This window comes from Struthio camelus, chromosome 9 (genome assembly GCF_040807025.1).
Source record: "Struthio camelus isolate bStrCam1 chromosome 9, bStrCam1.hap1, whole genome shotgun sequence".
NCBI classification, from domain to species: domain Eukaryota; kingdom Metazoa; phylum Chordata; class Aves; order Struthioniformes; family Struthionidae; genus Struthio; species Struthio camelus.
This window is the reverse complement of record NC_090950.1, coordinates 3,871,365-3,893,693: the sequence shown is the minus strand read 5'-3', so window position 1 is coordinate 3,893,693 and position 22,329 is coordinate 3,871,365. Positions and strand designations below refer to the sequence as shown.

General features: G+C 62.7%; 2 protein-coding genes across 8 annotated transcripts in view; one reads left to right on the top strand and one right to left on the bottom strand.

Moving 5' to 3' along the window:
• Positions 1-19,135, top strand: part of SNED1 (sushi, nidogen and EGF like domains 1) — a 39,176-nt gene extending 20,041 nt beyond the window's left edge. For 2 of the 7 annotated variants that reach the window (XM_068954043.1, XM_068954047.1), the window contains exons 6-33: positions 249-362; positions 2,230-2,343; positions 3,167-3,280; positions 3,429-3,545; positions 3,751-3,876; positions 4,202-4,306; positions 4,871-4,984; positions 5,323-5,439; positions 6,123-6,239; positions 6,354-6,470; positions 6,780-6,893; positions 6,976-7,149; positions 7,354-7,467; positions 8,475-8,588; positions 9,233-9,346; positions 9,469-9,582; positions 10,437-10,733; positions 12,193-12,376; positions 12,477-12,589; positions 13,382-13,660; positions 14,173-14,317; positions 14,660-14,742; positions 15,591-15,677; positions 16,014-16,130; positions 16,625-16,715; positions 17,113-17,196; positions 17,390-17,427; positions 17,894-19,135. In XM_068954043.1, the coding sequence (XP_068810144.1) occupies positions 249-362; positions 2,230-2,343; positions 3,167-3,280; positions 3,429-3,545; positions 3,751-3,876; positions 4,202-4,306; positions 4,871-4,984; positions 5,323-5,439; positions 6,123-6,239; positions 6,354-6,470; positions 6,780-6,893; positions 6,976-7,149; positions 7,354-7,467; positions 8,475-8,588; positions 9,233-9,346; positions 9,469-9,582; positions 10,437-10,733; positions 12,193-12,376; positions 12,477-12,589; positions 13,382-13,660; positions 14,173-14,317; positions 14,660-14,742; positions 15,591-15,677; positions 16,014-16,130; positions 16,625-16,715; positions 17,113-17,196; positions 17,390-17,426 (3,416 nt within the window). In that variant the 3' untranslated portion in view covers position 17,427; positions 17,894-19,135. The remainder of the gene's footprint in view (positions 1-248; positions 363-2,229; positions 2,344-3,166; positions 3,281-3,428; positions 3,546-3,750; positions 3,877-4,201; positions 4,307-4,870; positions 4,985-5,322; positions 5,440-6,122; positions 6,240-6,353; positions 6,471-6,779; positions 6,894-6,975; positions 7,150-7,353; positions 7,468-8,474; positions 8,589-9,232; positions 9,347-9,468; positions 9,583-10,436; positions 10,734-12,192; positions 12,377-12,476; positions 12,590-13,381; positions 13,661-14,172; positions 14,318-14,659; positions 14,743-15,590; positions 15,678-16,013; positions 16,131-16,624; positions 16,716-17,112; positions 17,197-17,389; positions 17,428-17,893) is intronic. The other 5 variants (XM_068954049.1, XM_068954048.1, XM_068954044.1 and 2 more) reach the window with 5 other exon arrangements.
• Positions 19,136-20,054: 919 nt separating this feature from the next.
• MTERF4 (mitochondrial transcription termination factor 4) lies at positions 20,055-21,320 on the bottom strand. Its single transcript, XM_068954685.1, has 3 exons — positions 20,948-21,320; positions 20,672-20,856; positions 20,055-20,555 (listed from the first exon to the last, which is right to left on the bottom strand). The coding sequence occupies exons 1-3, from the start codon at positions 21,318-21,320 to the stop codon at positions 20,184-20,186; spliced, it is 930 nt and encodes a 309-aa protein (XP_068810786.1). The 3' UTR covers positions 20,055-20,183.
• Positions 21,321-22,329: the final 1,009 nt, after the last annotated feature.

The window sequence follows — 22,329 nt, the reverse complement described above, 5'->3', positions numbered from 1 at the left end:
TGCCGCCTCTGCCTTTGAGCCCTCATCTCTGTCCTTCTGCTTCGAGGGCCTCGCTGCAGTCTCTCCTGCCTGCGTCACCCTGGCAGTCTAGAGGAGGTAGCAGGGTCCATCTCTGTCTGCCTCGTTCATGCTTGCAGCGGGGTCACTTGCTGCCCATCTGTATTTTCCTTTGGCTGCTTCTTTCTCCACCAGGAGGAAAAAGGAAGCTCTCCCTGAGCTCCTATCCTCCCCTCACTGCTCTTTTTCAGATGTGGACGAGTGCCTCTCCCACCCATGTCAAAATGGAGCCACCTGCGTCAACAATGTCAACAGCTTCAGCTGCTCGTGCCCTCCGGGCTTCAAAGGTGCCAGCTGCGAGATTGGTGAGTGAAGGGCAGCCCTGCACAGAGCCATGGCAGAGGAGAGGAGCAGAGTGGGTCAGAGCAGGCTCTTCACTGCCCTTGAAGAGATCAGCATCCATCGTCCCAGCGGGCAGGAAGGGTGGGACTGCTGGGTGTCCTGGGTCTGGCTTGAGGCGTTGTGTTGCCTCCTACCTGTGGAGTCTGGGCCTGAAGGCATCTGGAGCCTGGGAAGATGTATCCAGCTGTGTGAGGAGGAGACATGCATACCTCGGTGCCTCCTCTTTGTAAGTGGGTGCTGTGCAAATGGATACAAGGGAAAAGCTCAGGGCTGTGATGCCAGGCACAGCTCCAGAGGCAGAGTAGAGAGGCAACCAGATGGCCTGTTCTCAGGTGCCTGGTATTCAAGGCGTCTGTGCCCCCCTCAGGAACACCTCTCTGCCGTGCCCAGTGTTGGTGCCTGTAGGTGGGGAGGAGAGAGCAGGATTCGTCTGGGCAGGCTGGGGAAGGGTAACCCTTGGACACTTTCTAAGAGTCCAGACTAACTGATGACAGCCAGATCCTCTCCCGCAGCCTTTCTGTCATGCGTAGTGGCCGGCTGCTGTGAGCGTCCATAGAAAAGGGTCTGCTTGCCATGGAAAGCCCCAGGCTGGGGGGTACTGCTGCCCTGGGGAGGCTCTTAGATCCCAGGGCTCATGCGGCCGGCGGGAGCTGTGCTGAGCGCTGCGACAGGCACCGAGCGCCGCAATCTTGGATTTCAACTTGCTGAAAGCAAAGGAAACTTTGCTCTGGCTGCGAGTGCTTCCTGCCGCTGGCAGCCTGCTCCATGGAGAGCTCATCTCGGCGTTGCTGCGGGAAACTCTCCCCGCCACCTCTCCCTTATTGAAACAAGCTGGCTGTTAGTACTTAAACAGAAGTCTCAGAGGCCCCGCTCTGAGCGAGGCTTTCACAGGTGACAGTTTGGTCCTGAGCCCTTTGAAGTCACTGGGAACTTTCCCAGGCTCCTTACAGCCTTGGGCCTAGCTCAGCTCCTGATGAGTCAGTGTTAATCCAGACAGCAACATCACCGGGGAAAAAAAGTCATCTACCCGGCCCTCACAACACTTCCCCACTCCTCTGGGCGTGGGGACGGCAGCAAGGGCTGATTTCCAAAGTACTCAGTGAGCACTCAGTGGAGCGGCAGCCAGATTTCCACAAGAGCAGATGGAAGTCTAGGTACCAAAAATTATGGGAGAGGAGAGGCAAGGGCAGCGTCTGTTAGCTCTGCTGCAGGGATTCCCAGGAGCTGCCTCAAAGCCCGCAGCCCAGGCCCGCGATGGCTCGCTTCCCCCACCATCGGCCTCCGCTCGCCGCCTGGAAGCGCTGCCAAGCGTTTGGCTCCCAGTGAGCCTCTCCTCTGGTGCAGAAGGAGTGCAGAGAGTTTACTTTTGGGGAAGGGAGGGAGAAACACCCAGTGTCTCACACTGGCATCCAAAAGGAGAAGCCGGATGAAAGGGCCGCGCTGTCCAAGGGAGGGTTCTTGTCCAGTTCGTGGTGCCAACTGTGCGCTGTGCCTGGCTCTTCCCACCTTGTGAGTCCCGAGCCAGGCTTTGCAGGAGCAAGGGCGACGGGGAGAACGTGCTGGGAAGGCGCAGAGTTTGCTGGAAAGAGCTCCGGGTCAGGACACGAGCGCTGTCCCCCATTGCAGTATGTTTTGGGCAGCTCACATTTGCTCCTTCCGCATCAAGCAGAGCGGGAGGCACAACACCTCTCCCCGCCTGCTCTCGGGGTCTCGGCTCGCAGTAGACTGGGTGTTGCAGCCTGAGCGTATGGCCTCGCTAGCAGAGGATGTTTTGTGCTGGTCCTGCACCTGGGTTTATTCCCCACTCTTTTCTTTGGTGTCCCACTGCAGAAGAGTCGCCGTGCGAAACCAAGGTGTGCCAGAACGGTGGGAAGTGCCAGCTGGCAAATGGGACGGCGGTGTGCTTGTGTCAGCTGGGATACACGGGAGAAGACTGTGAGACAGGTGGGTACCAGCGGGCAGGAGCAGGCGCCGGAGACAGGGTGACATCTCGTGCTTCTCGTGCTCCAGCAGCTTCACTGTCTGGCCTTGTTCCTCTACCCCCACCTGTAGTTTTGGGAGGGGAGACGTCTGCATCGCCGTTTACATGGCGCTGATTTTGCAGTGCATCGCCTTCCCCCCTTCCCAGCCCAAAGCGCCATCCTCGTCTGCCACTGCTGACAAGTGGAGGGTCCTAGGGGAGAGAAGAGGTAGAGCTTACAGCCCACGGGCGAGGGTCAGAAGCAAAAGAGACGATGGCTGCCTGAGACGGACGTGATAAGAAGGACAGGGTGGTCTCTAGGAGCGAGGAGGACAGCATCTGGGAAAGGCAGGGCAACATCTAGGTGCCTCTGCAAGAGCGTTCAGGGTTGTTCACTTTGAGGCTGTGCTGCAAGAGAAGCAGGCTGGAAATCTAGTGCCTGGCAGATGATTTAAATTCCAGCAAGACTTAGGGGAACTGCGTGTCAACACCCTGCCCCAGCATGCTGACCAAGCAAGCAACAAAACAGTCCAGAGCTCCATATGGCTGCAGGCAGCTGTTGTTTCTAGACTGCTGGCTGGGTAGCGTGCAGAGCAGCGGGGAGGTTCAGCGATCCCCACGGTCCCTGCAGCGTGTGCAGGGAGGGGGAGGCATTCCCCTGGAACGGGGCTTTGGGCAGGTCCCTGGGAAAGCGCTCTTGTCCGGATATGTCCAGCAGTAACAGCCAGGACAGGAGCAGCCAGAGAGCTGGCGGCCGGCTGATCTTCGAGCGCGAGTCTGATCACCCCTTCCTGCCTTCCCTTGCAGAGGTGAACGAGTGTGAATCCAGCCCGTGCCTGAATGGAGGGCACTGTGTCGACCTGGTCGATAACTACACATGCGTGTGCCTGGAGCCCTTCGTGGGACAGCGCTGTGAAATAGGTGCTTGGTCCCTTCTGCTCCTGGGGGCAGCCCGTGGCAGGGGCTGAGGCTTCGTCTCCAGGGCCTCTCCGGCCCTCTTGGCCCTTGCAGCCGCTCTCTGGGGACCCAGCCTGCAGCCCGGCTCTGCTCACTGCTTTTTCCCTTTCAGATCCTTCCTCCTGCGAGGACCGGAGCTGCAGGAACCGGCAGACGTGCAACTACATCCGTCCGGGACGCTACATCTGCACGTGTTCCCCTGGTTATTACGGCAACAACTGCCAATATGGTGAGCAGAAGAGCACCTCATCGGCTAGCGTGGGCCAAAGCAGGTCGGCTGCAGGGTGTCAGGTCAGACCTGGCTCAGAGGCCCTGGGGTGTGCAGAAGAGGCATGAGGTTTCTTAAGGGAGGTGGTTGCAGTAAAGCTGGGCTTTGTGGCAGGAAGATACGAAGAGCCTGGACTTCTCCAGCTCAACCTCTTTTCTTCCGGCAGGTGGGCCCCGGGTGCCCAGTGCCTGCCTCTCCAACCCGTGCCAGAACGAGGGCAGCTGCCTGGAAATGGAGCAAGGCTACGTCTGTGAATGCCGGGAGGGCTACACTGGGCAGGACTGTCGTGACAGTGAGTACCTGAGGTCTCTCCAGTGGGTTGTCACGTCTCTAGGGAAGCCCTTCCAGTTGGGTTGGCGTGGTCTTAGCAAGATGTAGCCCCAGTAGAGCCTGTTCGGGGCTCCTGGGCTGAACAGTGGTGCATATCTCCCCGAAAAGGCTGCTAGCACAGCACCTCTTAACAAGGTAGCACCTGAACTTCTTGACGAGGCTCGTGGCTGCAGTTCATCTCAACTCCCCTCCGAGGCGACATCCAACGGTGTCACTCGGCTGCCCAGCCCCACAAATACAAGCCCAGCAGATGGGATCCTGGAGAGCTCCTTTCTCATTTCTTACAGAGCTGTCTGAGGGCTGTGAGTGCCGTAACGGGGGCAGCTGTCTGGAGGGCAATGTCACCATCTGCCAGTGCCCACCAGGGTATTTTGGTCTCCTCTGCGAATTCGGTAGGTGAAGACTTCTTGCTCAGTACTCAAATTTTCCGCGTTTGCTCCCTCTTCTGGAAGTTAAAGCCAGCCAGACTCCAGGCAAGCACCGAATGGCTCAGCCTGTGCCTACAGCTAGCCCAGTGCCTCAGTGCCATGGGATTGCTCTGAATCTGAGCCGCATACGCAAGATGAGGCTGGGGAATATCGTCACAGGAGCACCTCCTCGCGTCGAGGAAACAACACCTCTGTCTCTGTTGCTCCACCTTGAGTTGTGCCTTCCCCAACTGCTCGACACAGCCTAGCTTCTCCCCATGGAGAAGGGAACTGTAGCCTTCACGCATGCTAGCTCCAGAGCTCTCTGTGCATCCAAAACAGCCCTTGCCATTTGCATGGGCTGCCAGGTGGGGATGCAGAGGGCCCTGGGGATGCAGAGGGCCCCAATCCCTCCCGCCACCTCTCCTGACTCTGCAGAGTTAAATTCCTGTTGCTGGTCTGTTTCTGGCCAGGAAGCACTGGCTGCTGCGTTGTTGTTCTGCTGAGCTTTAGCTAACAGAGGTGGGCTCTTGCTGTGTGTTCTTGCAGAAGTGACCGCCACACCGTGCAATGTGAACACGCAGTGTCCAGATGGCGGGTACTGCATGGAGTACGGCGGGAGCTACCTGTGCGTGTGCCACACTGACTACGGCACCAACCACAGTGAGTCTGCTCAGCAGGGACACAGCAGCGGCGGGGGGATGCGAAATCCGAGGGTAAGCACAAGGCTTACCCTGCACGAGGGGAAAGTGGCCGCAGGATCTGTGCTAAAGAGAAGGGTGTTGCAGGAGTGGCAGAGAAGAGCGCAGAGTTAAAGTCAGGGAAATCGGGGCTGGGATTTGCTGGGGGACATGAGTACTTCATTTTTAGCACTGACCGCAGCCCACCTCCATATCTGCACCCCCAGCAGCGTGGGCTGGTGGGAGTGCATGTTACTCAGGGGAGCAGCTCCCACACGCTGGTCGTACGTCCTCTGTGACACCCTGTGTCTGGCTTTGCAGCGATGCCCTCCCCCTGCGACTCGGAGCCCTGCCTGAATGGGGGGTCCTGCGAGGTTCATGACGACTCATACACCTGCGAGTGTCCTCGAGGCTTCCTCGGCAAGCACTGTGAGAAAGGTACCCCTGTTAGCGTGAGAGACTGCAGGTGGGTGGGAGGAGAGCTTGGCCACACGTCGGCATCCGTGGAAAACAAGTGACTGCACACCAAACTAAGGCTGGAAGAGGGTGCAAGTTGAGTAGTCTTATCTTGCCAAGTGGAGGGAGGATTGCCTGGCTCTTCTCAGGGGCCCCGATGGTTGCAGCAGCCAGTCCAGTTGCCTGTATTTCCCGTACCGTGGGTGGCTCTCAAGCCATTGATATTCAAGCCTTTTACCTGCCTGAGCCACGGGCCTCAGGAGCAGTGGGTAGTCCCCTAGCACCTGCAATGGCTCCGTTGTCCCCGAGGCCCCAGGACTCATCTCTACGTAGCAGTCGCTTTAGTTGCTGCTGGGGTAGGAGCCGCGTGTTGTTTCATAGCGACACTAAGCCCGGGTCAGGAGGGAGCAGGAATGGCCTTGCTTTCGAACGCAAAGGGTGAACTCGGGTGTGCTTGAACCCTTCACCAACTTGGTCTTAGTGTTCCTCGATGCCGCGAGATTCGGGTGCGCTCAGCTTTCTCGCGGTTAGACCGAGTGAGTGACCAGACGGGTTTCAGCAGGGTGTCTGGGTCACTGGCTGGAAGAAGTGGCCCTCGAAGTGCGGGAACTGGCCCTTCCTAAAGTGCCGGTGGGCAACTCCTGCTCTCCATGCTCTCTCTGCAGCCAAGCCGCGGCTCTGCAGCACTGCGCCTTGTCGCAACGGGGGCACCTGCAAGGAGGCCGATGGCGAATACCACTGCGCCTGCCCCTACCGCTTCACCGGCAAGCACTGCGAGATAGGTACTGCCCTGCAAGCAGCTCGCCTGGTACTCTGGCTACCTCCCTCACCCCAGGAGGAGGGAGGTGGCCTCATCCTGCTCGCTGCTTACGTTCCCTCGTGCCCTGTGCTCGCAGGCAAACCAGACCCCTGTGCCTCAGGGCCCTGTCAGAACGGAGGCACCTGCTTCCACTACATCGGCAAGTACAAGTGCGACTGTCCCCCGGGGTACTCTGGACGACACTGCGAGATCGGTACGTGCGGGGAGATGAGCTGGCTGCTCCGAGGGATGGGGGCTGGGGAAGGAGAAGGGGCCGAAGGGTGAGTTATCAGCCTGAGCCGATAACTGTAATGGGAGCCTTAGCAGCAAGCGAGCCTCGTCGCTTCGTTTGAACGCCCTTCGCTATAACTTAAACTGGACTGGGGCTGCAGAGAACAGCCCCGCAGACCCTGCGCCCGCTGCCCAGCAGGGTGACACTGGTTTGAGGTGGGGAGCTGATAATTCTCATTTCCGTGCTCTGGCAGCTCTATGCCCATAGCAGTTTTCTCTGCTCTTCTTCCAGTGCCTTCTCCATGCTTCCTGAGCCCCTGTGAAAACGGCGCTACCTGCAAGGACCTTGGTGGGGACTACGCTTGCACGTGCCCCGTGGGCTACGTGGGGAAGCACTGCCAGTCTGGTAAGGGCCCTGCTCCTGCCACCTTGAGCCAGGCGCTCTGGGTGCTTCTGCCATGTTCGCTCACATCCCTGTGTCTCCGCAGAGATCGATTGCGGTGTCCCCAACAAGGTGAAGCACGCCCAGGCCTCCTTCAACTCCACCAAGGTGGGCTCGCTGGCCGAATACCAGTGTGAGCTGGGCTACACCCTCAGCCAGCACAACAACCCCCGCGTCTGCCGCTTGCAGGGCGTTTGGAGCGACCCACCAGAGTGTGACGGTAAGGAGCACAGGGAAGTAGCCGAGCGCTTGGGGCACCCGTCCCAGCAGGCTGCCGCCCGATCCCATGGCCCGGGGACCAGAGTACACCACTGCTCTGGTCCTCCCCTCCCCGCATCTGTGGGCACGGCTTTCAGAGCACCCCACAGACCTCCTAGGTACTCTCCTCTCTCTAACGGGCTTTCTTCTGCCCAAACTCCTGCAGAGATTGATGAGTGCAGGTCCCAGCCCTGTCTGAACGGCGGCCTGTGCAAGGACCGCGTTGCCGAGTTCCTGTGTGTGTGTGAGCCGGGATACACGGGCCACCACTGTGAGTTGGGTAAGAGAACGTGAAGAACACGCTCCGGGGCCACGACAAGTGGGGAAGGGAAGAGTCCCGGCTCCCGTGGGTGACCATAGCAAGTCCTTCCTCGTCCACCTTCCTGCAGGGAATGGTGGCAGGGTGTGAATCACACGTGCAGCAGCTGGACCGCCTGGGTTGGGTGCACCAGCTGGAATCTCCTGCCTGCGGCAGATTAGCCCGCAGTGAGGCCTCCTCTCCTGGAACCAAAGTGTTCCCCTGAGGTGTCTGAGCAGAGAAGCTATTCCCGCAGGTCTCCCTGTGTGAAGGGATCCTGCAGCCAGCTCTGAGATCTGTTAGCAGGGAGACGCTGCTCCAGATCAGGTGGAAGACTAGCTGAGGCTGTGAAGGGCATGTGTGCTACTTGTGTCTTGCCCACCCATGCTAGTGGATGCTGCGTGGGCCTCTCCGTTGCTGACAGGGCTGCAGAGAGCAGGGCTGAGCCGTTCAAAGTCTGCGATCCCAGGGGAATTGGGTCCAGATGCCCTTGGACAGCTTTAAAGTGCCTCCTTCAGCCCCAGGCTGCTGCTCCTCCCAGCAGAGTTCCCTAGGGAACATTTCCGATGCAATGCTCTTCATTAAATGTGATGAGACTGCCTGAAGAAGCCCCAGATTTCAGGGTTTGGGTGAGAAGTGTCCCACACAGCCGTAGAGTTATTGGCCAAGAGGGAAAATGCTGAAAAAGCAGCTTGAAAAGGTACATTTCTGGGGCAGCACACGAGAGCATTCCCACCACGGCAGTTCCTGCCACTTGCATGCATGTGTGTGTGCATTTGTGGTCCTATGCGTGCTTAGCCATGCGCTCTTCAGCGGGTGCCGGCTGAAGGGGGACAAAGAGCACGGTGACTGGCGGGACACTGTTGCAGGCGTCTCTGACAGGGTTCCTGCAGCAGAAACTGTCTCTCCAAACTCTCCTCCCCTGCCGCTGGCCGGCACCGGCCCCATTTCGGCTCTGAACCAGTGCCTTCCCTGCCACCTCTCAACAGAAATCAATGAATGCCAGTCGGACCCCTGCAAGAACGGCGGGACCTGCAAGGACCTCCCAGGGTCCTTCACTTGCTACTGTCCCGAGGGCTTCGTGGGGATCCAGTGTGAAACAGGTAGGGACTTCACAGAGCAGGGCCCTTCCTGGGAGTGCTAGAGGCTGTAATGCGGGCAGACCCCAGGGAGGGGACATGGCCAGGGCCTACAGCAAGGCAGACCGCTGGTAGCTGGTCCTGGGAACCCCATGGCTGATGTTCAGTCTCACCAGCCCTAACGGATGACGCTGGAGGCACCTGGGCCTGAAAGAGCTCCTGTCTCCCCAAGCGCTGGCTGTTTGTGGCTACTTGCCTGTGGCTTCTGGCCACTGGGAGCATGGCCAGAACCGATGGAGCCTGTGCGGAGGGGCTCTCCAGTGGGGAGGGAACGACCCAAGCGGACACATCAATCTGTTGGTGTGGATCTACTGTGGATCTACTTTCAAAGACTACTCCTAGTCGCAGCATGTGCTGGGGGACCAAGCGACTGCAGCACTGAGCCAGGGGCTGTGGGCGCTGTAGTCCCTAGGGTGGGCTTTTGCTGCAGGCCTTGCTGTGGGTGGGTGTGACGGGCCAACAGGCTGTATTGAACCTCGGGCTGCCCGGTTGTCCCTCTGCCCTCCTGGGGAGCCACTGCTATGGCTCGTGCTTTGGAGGTGGCTCCCGTGTGCCAGGGCCGGGGGCCTTCTGCAGGTGCTTCACTGGGTGCCCCCTCTTGCCTCTAGAAGTGGATGCCTGCGAGTCGGGTCCTTGCCAAAACGGAGGGGACTGTGAAAGCTACGGAGGCTCCTACCTGTGTGTTTGCCCGGAGGGTTTCTTCGGCTACCACTGTGAGACAGGTGAGGCAGGCGGGAGGTGGGCAGAGGTCCTCGGCAGCTCCCCGAGCCTCGCACGGGCTGGCCAGCAGCTGCTTGGACCTCCGAGGACCTTAACACCACTGGGTCTTGCTCCCCTCCCGCAGCCAGCGACCCTTGCTTCTCCAGCCCATGTGGGAGCAGAGGCTACTGCCTGGCCAGCAATGGGACCCATAGCTGCACCTGCAAAGTGAGCTACACAGGCAAGAGCTGCGAAAAAGGTAAAGGCCCTGAACAGCGGCGCCAGGACACGGTGAGGGGCTCGACGCCAGCGTGCCCACCCTGCCCAGCGGCGGTCGTGTCTCCCGCTGCCAAGGGGCTCATGCTGGGGCAGGGCCACCCGTTCTCAAAGACCCGAAAGCTCAGCCGTCGGGGACCGGCAGCTCTCCTCAACGTGGGCAGAGCTCGGAGCTCGCCCAGGCCCCGTCGATTCGGAGGGCAGATGTCAGCAGGGCCTGATCGTGCTAGGTGCTGGGCAAGTCGTGGAGGTGCTGGGCTGAGCACGAGGGCTTTAGACGCAGGAACACTTGGGACAAATCCCTCTGGGCTCCTGGCAGCGCAAGTGCAGCGCGGGTCAGTCGGGCCGCGCGAGGAGCCGGCTGGGCACCCGCTTGCAGTGTGACGGCGATCCCTCCGATCGCTTCGGGAGCGGAGGCAAAGAAATCTGATTAAAGCCTCCAGCTGGGATTAAAAGCATCCCTGGGGGTCTCTAATCCGCTTTAACTGATCCCTGCGAGGAGTCAATCCGGAGGGATGTTGTCTGACGTGTCCCCGTGTAGACCAGGCCGTTCTCAGCTCGGCCGCACGCTGGCTGTCCCAGCTCGCCTTGGCTTTCCCTGGGCCCGTTTGGGGTGGCAGGCTCTCCCGGAGCAGCCCCAGCTCTCCCCACGCCTGCGCAGCACCCAGCACGACAGGCTGATAGCGGCTGGCACCCGCAGGGTGCAACGAGGTGCAACGAGAGAGAGAGAAAGGGCCCTGTCCTTCGTCCCTGCTGCTCTGCATTTCGTGGCCGGGGTCTGTTCTCTAAAGATTCATGGCATTACCTCTCCCCTTTGCTTTTGCCCACACCCTGAAGAATTGCTGCCACCAACCTCATTAAAGGTGGAAAGGGTGGAGGACACTGGTGTGTTGATTTCTTGGCACCCGCCTGAGGACGCAGTCGCCAGGCAACTGATTGACGGCTACGCCGTGACGTACGTATCCTTCGACGGCTCTTACCGCAGGACAGATTTTGTGGACCGAAGTCGTTCTGCCCACCAATTGCGGGCACTAGCCTCCGGCAGAGCCTACAATATTTCTGTCTTTTCAGTCAAACGCAACGTGAACAACAAGAATGATATCAGCAGGCCGGTCATGCTCACCACGCGCACTAGTGAGTAGCGTCGTCAGGGGAATTCGGTTGTGAGTATGCACGCCCCTCGCAGGCACGTAGGCTCACGCCGGGGCGCCGCAGACCACGCCGCCGGCTCGCCCGGGGCCCCTGGGCTTCCTTGCCGCCTCTCGGCCCGCCGGCTGCCGTCTCAGCCACGTGCCTTCCCCAGGCCCGTGCCAAACCCCATGAGGACGTGGCGGTGCCCGGGGCTGCTCCCCGGAGACGCCGCTTTGCGCTTTGGAGGTTTCCTGCCGCCTCCGGCTTCCTGTGCCCTGGGCATCTGCCGCAGCCCAAAGCCGGGCTCTCTAGGCGGGCTCGGCGTCCGTCTGAAGTGCAGCTCAGGGCCTTCAGCAGGCGCAGAGGCTTGCTTTCCTCCTTGCTTTGGTCAGGAAAAGCAGCGTCTCAAGGAGCGAGCAACCTCCTTAAGGGCTCTCCGAGTGCCTCCCCGGAGGCTGCTAAGTCACTGGGAGCAGCGGGGGGAGCACCGCCGTTTGGCAGGGAGCACCAGGGGCACTTAGCACCCGCAGCGTCACTTACTGTTTACTGCTGGCTCCAGCGGAGCGGCAGGGTTTTGCAAGGCTACAGCACTACTCAGTCGGGCTGGAGAGGTCCCTGCCCAAGCCAGGCAAGGGCGCGAGAAAAACTCTGCTGACAAAAGCCGCGTGGGCGAATGACCCCGGCATCCAGCGGGGCTCAGCATGGCAAAACTCCAGAAAAGGGCTGAGGACTCGCACGAACCAGCAGCGTCCTCTGCTCCGTGGGGCAGAGGGAGCAGGGCGCGGTGGTGCTGGGGCACAGACAACCCCGCAATGCTGCCCCCGGGCAGGCCGAGGGCCCAGTTGTCCTCCCGGGCCTGCCCAGCCCCCTTTTAGGAGAGCCAGATGCTGCTGCGCCCTTCATAGCACACGTGGTTCCAGGTCTGCTAGAGCAGAAAGCAAGAGCAGGCTGAGGATGGAAGGGATCTCAGGAGGCCTCGGGCTCTGCTCAAGCGCTGGGCTCAGGACTGCTGCTGCAGCATCAGGGTGCCCTGCTTGGGTCGCAGACCCCTCTGAGGGCCCCGTGCCCCCTCTCTGGCAGCCGGGCACCTCCAGGAGCAGTCGATGATGCATGGGGTTTGTGCCGGGCCAGGCCGGTGCGCTGTGGTCCGTTTGCTGCTGGCCTGCACGTGGCTGGCACGGAGGCCGGAGGTGGAGGAAGAGGGCAACCCAGCGAGCTCGCGCTGCCTGTGCAGGCAGCTCCCACGGGAAGGGCACCGGGGCCGCTGAGGATGGCAGGAGGCAGACAGGCCTCTTAGTGCGACAGCAGCTCCGCGCTAGCAAAGCTGATCAGGAAAGGCAGGCTAGGACCCCGGTCGCTGGCGTGTGAGAGACAGGGGACGGGGAAAGGGACGTGGCAGCCCACGCTTGCCAGCCGCTGACCACCACGCTCTTGGCTTCTGCTCCCCGCTTGCTCCGGCCAGGACCGCGTCCGGTGGAAGGCTTTGAGATCACGAACGTGACGGCCAGCACCATCACGGTGCAATGGGCTCTCCACCGGCTCAAGCACTCCACTGTTAGTAGGGTGCGTGTCTCCATCCGCCAGCCTGGTGACCTGGAAGACCGCACCGTGGAGCTGAACAGCAGCGTGGCCAAGTACACCTTCCTGTGAGTGCTGCGGGCCAGCCGGCGGGCAGGCGCACGCTGGGGGGATGAGTGATGACAGGCTAAGAAACTCATCTTGTCCCATCACCTTCCTCCTCTCCAGGGACCTGCAGCCAGGAGAGAGGTACATAGTCCACGTCACGACGCTGAGCGGCCTGGGGACTGAAGATCACCCCTCGGAGAGCCTGGCCACAGCCCCCTTCCACGTGTGGACAAGTGAGCGGGGCCACATTTGCCCTTAGCCTTGGGGTGGGCGCTGGGTTCCCCCTCGTCCCGCGAAGCGGCTGCACATCAGGGGCTCGTCCCAAGCTCCTGCGGGCAGAGCCCGGCTCCGGGCACGGAGCCGGGACCCCAGGGCACGATGGGTGCCAGGCAGCAGCCGGTCATGGGCAGTAGGAAAGTGCCACTTCCAGCTGCAGGGAGGAAAACGTGAGGTGCCATCAGCCCATGCAACGGCAGCTGCCTTTCTGGCTCCAGTGCAGCCTCTTCCTGCCTGTGCCAGGATGGCAGGACTCGGCTTGGGACTGGCATGCGCTGGAAACCGCAGGGCACAACAGCTTGTGCTGGTGACCTCCATCCCAGGCCCCTGGCTAAGCTTGGCCAGGACACCCAGACCAGAGTGGAGACACACTTGTCCTCTGGCACCCATGGAGGTGGCTCCACAGCACCATCAGCCCCAGGGCAGATCCCAGAGCAGCCCGAGGACTAGTAGCATCATCTTGAGCACCCTGGTTTCTAGTACAGGGATTGCTGGCTCCACAGCCCCGTTGGGTGCCCCCCACAGTGCTGCCTCCAGTGGGGCTGTGGGTAGGAGGGGGTACGGGCAGCTGCCATGGCTTTGCGTCTCCTGGGAAGGGGAGGCGATGTGCCTGCACAACCTCCTCCACCAGATGTTGTTTACGGCCCAAGGCCAGCACGAGCTCAGCCCTGTGTGGAGCTAAACAGCGCGGTCGCTATTCAAGGACCCCAGCTCTAACCCCCTTTCTCCCCACTTGCCTCCTGCTCCAGGACCTCTTCCGCCAAGAAACCTCACCGCCTCCCGCGTCAGTGCCACCTCCGTCTACATGACGTGGGAGCAGCCGCCTGCCGGCGCCGTGGAGGGGTACATCATCAACGTCACCACCGCTCAGAGCGTCAAGAGCCGCTACGTGCCCAACGGGAAGCTAGTGTCCTACACCGTGCGGGACCTGCTCCCCGCGCAGAGGTACCGCCTGTCCGTGACGGCCGTGCAGAACACGGAGCAAGGCCAGGTGCACAGTGAACCCATCCACCTCTACGTCACCACCCGTGAGTGCCCGGTTCGCTTTCCAGCGCTCCTGGGGAGCCCTACACCGGGGTTGGGGTGGAGCAGGGCGGTAGCAGGTTTGCTGAGGTGAGAGGGAGGAGATGGGCTAACAGGGAGAGGCAAAACTGGTCAACCGAGAGCAGGAGAAACGGGGCCTGAGGGCTTGCTGCTCCCGAAACGGGTGCCTGCAGCCGTCCGTTGGTACGGGATGTAGGTCCCCTGCAAAGGGAGGCAGCGGGTGCTTGATGCTGCCTCCGTTACCCACTCACGGAGGCAGAGTTACGGCTCAGTGATGCCCCATGGGGGGAAGGACCGGCACTTGCAATCCGGGTGGTGTTGCGGGCGCGCGGAGGGCACACGTGCGTTTCGGATGCGCACGATGCCTGCTGAGCGCACACGTCCCCCGCAAGCCCTAAATGTAACATGGGGGACACGAGGACCAGCCTGACGCTCTGTTTGCTGCGCTGACTCGTTGCCTCCCTCCAGCTAAGCCTAATCCCTTTGTGGTCTGCAGTGCAGAGGGATGGGACCGCGGAAAGACGATGGAGCCAAGGTGGGCACCCCCGGGTCCTGCGCAACAGGCTGCCCCCAGCCTTCCTGCCTGAACTCCGCTTACTAGCAGATCACGACACGGCTGAGGAGCCCTCGCCAGCCCCCAGGTAGGTGCTGGCCTGGCAGCAGCACCCGCAGCCCTTCCGTGAACCCCTGCAGCAAGCGCAGTGACAGGGGGAGCTGCGCTGTGAGCACAACACACTGTCAGAAACCGGGTGCCAGCAGGGGACAGGGGTGCTCTCCTGCTTCCAAAGCGCTACCAGAAATTATCTGTCCTTCCTCCTTAACTGTGACAAAGCAAAGCCCCTGGCACACCGATGCTAGCATCACACCGTGCCTCCATCCCCCTGCGAGCGTTTTATCCAGCTGCCTCCCGTGGAGGCTTGCTGGGCAGCCGGGGCCGGGGGGGCCACGCGGCGCTTCACACCCTCACCACTGTCCTCTCCCAGGTTCACCGAGCTGGTGGACGGCAGAGGGAGGATCAGCGCCAAGTTCGGCACTTCGCTGAGCAAATCCATCACTGTGAAGACACGTGAGTGCTCTGCTCTCTTTTAGCTCCATCTGTCACCCAGTGCCAGCTCCTCCCTCCCCGCCAGGATAACAGGGCAGGCTGCCGTGAGGTTGCGGGGTGGTAGAGGAGGACAGGGCCCCATCGCCTCTCCTGGGGCAGACCTAGCATCTGTCCTGCTCGCCAGAGCCCTCCCCAGCGAGAGGGGTGACCCACGGCAGGTTGGGGAGCACGTGGCCAGAGCCAGGCCGTGGGTGATGGTAAGAGACTTGTGTTTGAAGCCAGCGAGGAGGGGAGCGGGAAGCCCCTCGCGAGCCCCCGGTTTGCCGTGCCAGGAACCACGGGGCTACGGACACCAGTCCAGGAAGTCCAGCCAGGCCCGGGAGCCCCGCACCGGGGCGGTGGCCAAGGAGCCCAGCACACCCGAGGGCAGCCCAGGGCTGCCTGCACATCTCAGCTCTGCCCCAGCCTCCCCAGAAGCTGCTGTGCCCAAGGGGCCTCTGGGAGGAGGCGAGCAAGAGCGGACACAAAACGGCAGCGCCCTTGAAGGCAGCCGGGGTGAAGCGGCCGTCCAAGTTGCCACCTGAAACCGGTGACGCTTTTGGCACGGGCGAGCTTGAGAGGGCTCGTTGGCAGGGCTGGCAGCAGCTGGGGCGTTTGCCTGCCTCTGAGCAGCTGGGCTGGGCCGCTGAGCCAAACCAAAAGGGCTAGGAAGGGCTAAATTGCCACCTCGGGCCTGAGGAACGCCTGCTGCCGAGGGCAGATGGGCCCCCCGCGTGCCTGCCGCTGCGGAGGGGATGCCTGGTGGCAGGGCTGGACAGGCTTTAGGTCTTGCTGAAGAAGAAGTAATGTTTAACCCTTTTATTGCCTAGAGCCCGAGGCTCCCGTGAAGCTGGAGAACATCGAGGAGTCCAACCAGGGCAGCCAAGCGCTGCAGCTGCTCGAGGCAAAGAGCAAGAGTAAGTGTGGTGGTAGGCCCGGGCAGCAGGGACCTAGCTCGGGCTTAATCGCCAGCCCAGCCACAAGAGCTGGAGCCCTGCTGCCGTCCGCCCGGAGCTGGCCCTGTAGACAAGCCCTGCTGGGGGGTGGGAAGACGGACAGGGTGCTCGGTACCAGCCTGCCCTCCTTGCTGCTGCCCTCCGAGAGGCACGAGGGCCATGAGGAGCACCGTGCGGGCCTCTGCCCGAGCCCTGCGCGCCCGCTCGCGGCTCCCTGCAGGAGCACCGCGGCTTGCCAAGGTGCAGCGGGGGCTCAGCCCTCGGCCGGAGGCTGACGGCAGCCCGCCTGTTTTGCAGGCGACGAGCAGAACTGCTCCGCGAACCCCTGCAAGAACGGAGGTACTTGCGTGAGAGGCGCCGAGTCCTACCGCTGCGACTGCGGCCCCGGCTTCAAGGGCAGGCGCTGCGAGCTCGGTGAGTGCCGCGCCGCTGCCGGAGGGCTGGGGCTCCCTTCTGCAGGCTGAGGACGTGCGCCAGACCTTGCGCGGGTTCCCCCGCGCCGCCGGTCACCTCTCTCACCCCCTCTCGGAGCCCGGCCTCCTTCCGGCCGGGCTGCCGCTCACGGGGTGTCCCCCTCGCCCAGGCTGCTGGAGAAGGCCGAGCTGGGTCAGCAGCAGGGCGAGGGGCTGGGCTCAGCCAGCCCAGAGCTGCAAAGAGCAGGTCTGGGAGAGCACGTCTGCTCCCCGATTTTGGTTAAGCCTCCCTCCACCACGCCCCTTACGGCGCTCCTGCCGTAAGGCCAGGGCTCCGCTTCCCCGGCGGGCCGGCTCCGAGTGCCACCAAGCTCGACCCTCCAGGACAGTGGTGGGGGAGCCGGGGGGGGCCTCGGTGGCCCCTGGCCACGGGGCACAAGCGCAGGCAGGACCAGAGACGGGCTTGCTCATAGCTCCCCTCTCCTGTTCTCCAAGCAGCCTGCAAGAAGGTGCCACACTCGTGCACGCGGCTGTACTCGGAAACCAAGTCATTCCCCGTGTGGGAAGGAGGCATCTGCCACTACCTGTGAGTACTGCCTGCGGGTTGTGCTCCCTCGTCCCCTTCCGCTCGGAGCCCAGGGCTGAAGCTAGCTGCCTGCAGCTCTGCTCCGGGGAAGGGGGAGCCCAGCTGGCCGCAGCTGCGTCGGGCGGTGGGGGGGGGCTACAGCTGCCCCCCCACCTCCACGCTGCCCACGCAGCCTCACATCTGCCCTCAAGCCCCTCGGGCTCCCCCCCCCCCCCGCCCCACCAGCCGCGTTGCAGGGCAGTGACAGCGGAAGCGACGGTGCCGTAACGGTGCCAAGCCACCCGCGTGGCAGCAAGGTTGGAAGGAACCGGAGCGGGGACCGCCACCACCCTCGCGCTTCCAAAAGCGGAGCGCTCCCCGTTAGTCCCTACAACGCCCTCCTCTGCTGTGTGTGCAGGTACAAGAGAGTCTACAAGGTACACCAGGATATCTGCTACAAGGAGAGCTGCGAGAGCACCGGTTCCAAGAAGACAACCAGCAGGTACAGCCAGCAACAGCGCTCTGAGCACACCGGCCGTCCTCTCGCTGGAGCCGCGGGCCTGCCTGGAGCCGTCCTGCGTGCTCTGGGGCACCCGGCCCATGGGTGGGCTGGCAGAGGGGCGCCAGCACCCCGCGTGGAGCAGAGCACGAGACTGCCCCGGGCGCTGACGGGTCTCTCCTTCCTTCTCTTCCAGAAAACAAAGCAACAGTCACACACTGAAGAAGCCATAGAGTAAGTACCAGCTCCAGGACCGCCTCAGACACGAGTAGGGGCAGCTCTTGCCCGGGGTGGCCAAGCCCTGGCCTGCCTGAGCCCCTCAGAGGGAGTCAGGTGCCAAGGTTGGAGGCTGCATGAAGGTCCAGGCGCACATGTCCAGGCACGGTGGGCGCGAGGGCTCACCAGCTGCTGCCCTGCTGCACGTGGGTGAGGGACCTCAGTGGCTAAGGGATCCCGATTCTGGCTGGCGTCAAGAGCAGGGGGCGAGGCTCTCTTTCCCTCCGGCGCTGCAGCCCTGTGGCCAAGATATTGCTGCACCGAAAGGGCCTGGGCTCCCGCTCTCCCATGCAAGGGAGCCAGCAGGATTCCTTCTCCCAGCTTGAGACGGGCACGGGGGGAGGAAAGAGGCAGCTGCTGGGTTTTCGGGGGAACCGCTGTGCACGGGCTGCCGCCAGCTCGTTCTCCTCCTGCTCCTCCACAGGGCTCAAAGCAGTAAGGAGCTTCGTCTTTCCAGATCTAAGGGCTTTCGAAACACCAGGAAGATCAGGTTGACCACAGCGGGGGAACCTTCCTACCTGGCGTCAGACCTCCCTCTCCTCCAGCCTGTTAGGGACACGCAGCCAGACCGGTGCGCCGAGCAGCCGCTTCCTTCCCTCCGCCTGGACCAGCCGTGCCTTCGCTCTGGCTTGCCTTGTCCCGGCCGCGCCTCTGCCCGCCCCGAGGAGCCGAGCACCAGCGCGCCGCGGCGGCCGGCCGGCTGCCCCGCGAGGTGGCCAGGCCCCGCTGCGCCCCGGCAGCCGCTCTGGGCTAGTGGCAGGCTCCTGGCTCCGCTCGGGCGCTTACGGGGCTGGGCTCAGCTCCCTGCCGACGGCATCCGCACCAACCCGTTTCGTAACCCAAGGGTATAAGTTACCCAGAAGCCCCCAAATAAAACGGTTTAACGCAGCTCCTCCCCCCCCCCCACAAAAAAAAAAAAGCCTTAGCAATGACCTGACACTTGGCCCACAAAAATCTGGTCGGCGGAGACCTTCCCTACATCAGCGCGTTAGAAAGCGTAAGCAACTAGGCAGAAGAGCGAGGCCAGGCGAGGCAGCAGCGGCACGTCCCCCTTCTCCCGGACTCCAGCGGGTGGGTGCGTAGGTGGGGGACTTTGGGCAGCGTCCACTGCCTTCGGTTTTTGGTTTTTTTTTTTTTTTTTTCCTTTGCTGTGTCAACCATCCCCAGTTCTCACCAAATGGTCCAGCTCAGGGAAAAAAAAAAACAACAAAAAAAAAAGCAATCGAGCACCTGGAAATACCCAAGAAGAGCGATAGCTGCAGAGCAAGGTGAGGCAGACGAGGCAAATCCCACCGCGCCTCCAAGCCGGCGCGGGGAGCAGCCTCGGCTCAGCCAAGACCGAAACCCCCCGCGTGACACCCGCCGCCCCCGGCCGCCTGCGGCCTCCGCCTTCCCCGTGTCACCCAGGGGGTGCCAGGAAGCCACCGCAGCGCTGTCCGCAGGGGACAGGCCCGGCCCGTAAGGGACACCGCGCCAGCTGCCCCCAACTGGCTACAGCCGAGCAGGCCAGGAAAAAAAAAAGTGTAGCTTAGAAACGTTCCTAGTTTGGTGTTTGTTTTTTTTTTTTTTTTGCGAGTTTGTATGACAACACTAGTTAAACCATAGATGTGTGTATTAACGTACACAGTGTATATTATAAATTAATACATACCAGAGCTATATCGTAGTTATGCTATAGCGTGTTATTTCCTGAGCCGGGGGGAGGAGGGCAGAGGGACCGCCAGGCCCAGCGTGCTGCCTCCCCTCGCAGCCTCCAGCTAGCACGGCGGGGAGACGCGTCTACATAGAGCCCAGAGGATAGCCCAGGTTTCACCGCTCCGGGCAGGCAGCGGGGAGCCGCTCGGCTCCCGGCAGGAGCAGCAGCTGCCGAGGGATCCCGGCTGCGGCGGAGGAGGAGGAGGAGGAGGAGGATGATGTGCTGGAAAAGCTCAGCCAGCTGGAAAGGGTGAGGCTGCCTTCGCTGGCCGCAGCAAGGCGAGCGCAGGACCCCCGGCCTCGCGCCACCTTTCCCGCAGCCGGGAGGAAGGGGAGGCGACGGCTTGGGGTTTTTTTTGGGGGGGGGGGGAGGGGGATAAACACCTGCATCAGCCTGCTGGGAGGGGTGTTTGGGCCAGATCCTGCTTATTTCGAGGCTCCGGACAGAAAGTGTTCATCCACCCCCCATGCCCGCAAGGCCCCGTCCCGCGGGGCTGGCTGCAGGGGACCGCGGGTGGGGAGAGCGGCCGGGGCCCTAACGGGGCAGAGTCCCGTTTCGGGGCGGCCCGCGCGCTCCCCGGCGCGGCCCCACGCGGCAGCACAGCACCCTGCCACGGCCTGCGCCAAAGCCGGCGCAGCGCCGAAAGCCTGCACCCCCCCCCCGAGCAGTTTGGTTCAGTTTTAATTTAGAAACCCCCCCCCCCCAAAAAAAATTTGATAGAAACTGGGTATTTTTTAAAGCAGCTGGTGGGTGAAGAGGAAAGAGGGTCATTGGCGTTACCCCCCCCCCCGCCCCCGGCTCCTGGAAGCCCCCGGGCGCCTGCGGCCCCCTCCCCGGTTCGCTGCCCGCGTCGCCGCCCCCCGCAGCGCCGGCGAGCAGAGCCGCCGAGCGCAGCGAGCACGTGAGGCGCCAGCCGACCGGGCCAAGACGGGTTTATTGCCGCTCCTCGGCTGGGCGCCGCCGGGCGCGGAGCCCCGGCCCCCCCCGCGGCCCTCGCTCAGCGCGCCGGCGTGGAGCATCACCTCCTCGCTCCTTCGCCGTCCCAGTCTTCATCTCCCTCTGCGTATAGCGCATCCTCGTCTTCCTCCTCCTCCTCCTCCCGCTCCTCCTCCTCCATCTCTTCTTCCTCCTCTCGAGCCAGCAGCTTCTTGAAGACCTCGTACTCCTCTGGGGTGGAGCGGGCTACGCTGGCCAGGAAGTCCCCCTCCGGGAGGTGAAGGATCTCCTTCAGTTTGGGGTTGCTGCTTTGGCCCTGGCCTTTGCGAGGGGTCTGGTAGAGGCCCAGGCGCTCCAAGAAGACGTGCCGGTTCCTCAGCTGGCCGAAGGGCGTTCGGAAAAGGCCGGCCTTCACCATGGCCGCCTGCGGGACTCCCATCCTGAAGTAGGCGTACTGCGGGCGAGCAGACAGCGCTCTGGCGCGCTGGGCGAGCCCGACCCAGCGAAGCAGGTTCCCCCGCTCCCGGCCCACCACAACCCCAGCCCCGGGCCGCCACGGCCGCCGCTCACCTGGAAGCGCTGCTCGAGGCGGCGCGGCTCCTCCAGCAGCAGGTCCGGGCAGGTGCGCAGCGCCTCCGCCAGCTGCTCGGCCGTGAAGAGGCAGCTGCGGCGCAGCAGCCGCGCGGCCGCCTCCAGCCTCCGGCGCGGCAGGCGGAAGAGCTGCGGGCAGCGGCTCAGCACCCGCGGCAGCTCACCTGGGGAGGGAAGGGGGGACGCGGGCTGGGCGGCCGGCGGCGGGCGGCGGGCGCAGGCCGAGGCTCGGCCCCCCCGGGCGGCTTCGCCTACCTCGGCCGAGCCCCAGGCGCCTCAGGCAGTGGGCGCGGGCCTCCAGCTGCGCCGGCGGCAGCCGCAGCAGGTCCGGGCAGCCCTCCAGCACCCGCAAGGCGCCCTCGGCGCTCAGGCCCAGCAGCAGCAGCTGCTGCGCCGCCGCTTGGAGCCGCCGCTGCGCATGGGGCGCAGGCGGCTGAGGGGCGCGGAGCCGCGCCGCCTGCGCCTGGCTGAAGCCCAGCGCCAGCAGCGGGTCCGGCTCGCCGCCGCCCGCCCCGCCGCAGAGCCCCAGCCCGGCGGAGGGGGAGGCGGCGGCGGCGGCGAGCAGGGCGCGGGGCAGCCGCGGCTCGGCCCGCGCCTGCCGCCAAGCGCGCAGCAGCCCGGCCGCCATGGTCCCCGCGGGGCGGAGCCCGCCGCCGCCGCCGCCGCCGCGCAGCGCAGCGCAGCGCAGCGCCCTCGGCCGGAGGCGCCCGGCAGCTGCCCCGGCCGCCGCCGCCGCCCTCGGGCGTTGCTGGAGCTGCGGGCGGCGCCGGCCCTCTCTGCCGCCTCTCCGGGGCGAAGGGAGCGCTGGAGCTGCTCAAGCAGGGTCCCCCACAGCGGGTGGATCCAGCACCACGTCCTGGAGGCTTCCGAGGAGCTCCAAGGCTGGAGACGCCACAGCCCTGCTCGGGCGCTCGGCGGCCCTCGCTGCCGGCAAGCGCGCTCAGACAGACCTCCCCGCAGCTGCTGAACCAAGGCAAGAGCGCGGATGGCTTCCGAGGAGCCAGACACTGGGAGGAGGGAGCCGCTTGTTGGACCTGTGAAGGTCCACAGCAAGCCCCCACCGCGCCTGCTACTCGCTTCAGAGGGCCCCCTTGGAAGAGCAAGGCTTTCCCCCATTAAAGGGGACAGCGCCACTGAACAGGGCCAGTTGCCCTGTTTACTGCTGTTAAGCCACGCTTAAGAAACATGTAACCTTACAGTACGCTCTTTGGAAAAGTCTGAATCAGGGAACTGGAACCAAAATCAGTCCTACCTCAGTGCCAAGATTAAGCTCCAGAATACCTTTTTTTTCCATGAATTCAAGCAGTTAAGCGTTCACTTAGTTGAGGGTTCACAAAGCTGGATTCAGACTTGTTCTTTTAATATTTGAGGCGGCATTAAGAGACTTGATTATTTTTATCCAACAAAGCCCTTTTGTTTCTCCTCATAGATTCTGTATCTCACTACAAAAGTAGAGAGGAGAAGTGATCTTATTACCGATATGTCAATATTTTGCATGGGTCTCAAATACAGTTCTCTCTGCTGAATCTAAGTTTTCTTTCCGATATCCTTGTCTTGTCAAAATCAAGGAATATTTTCCTGCAGTTCTTCTGAGAAGCAAGAGAGGACTTGGGCCAAAAAGAAAAAAAAAAAAAAGA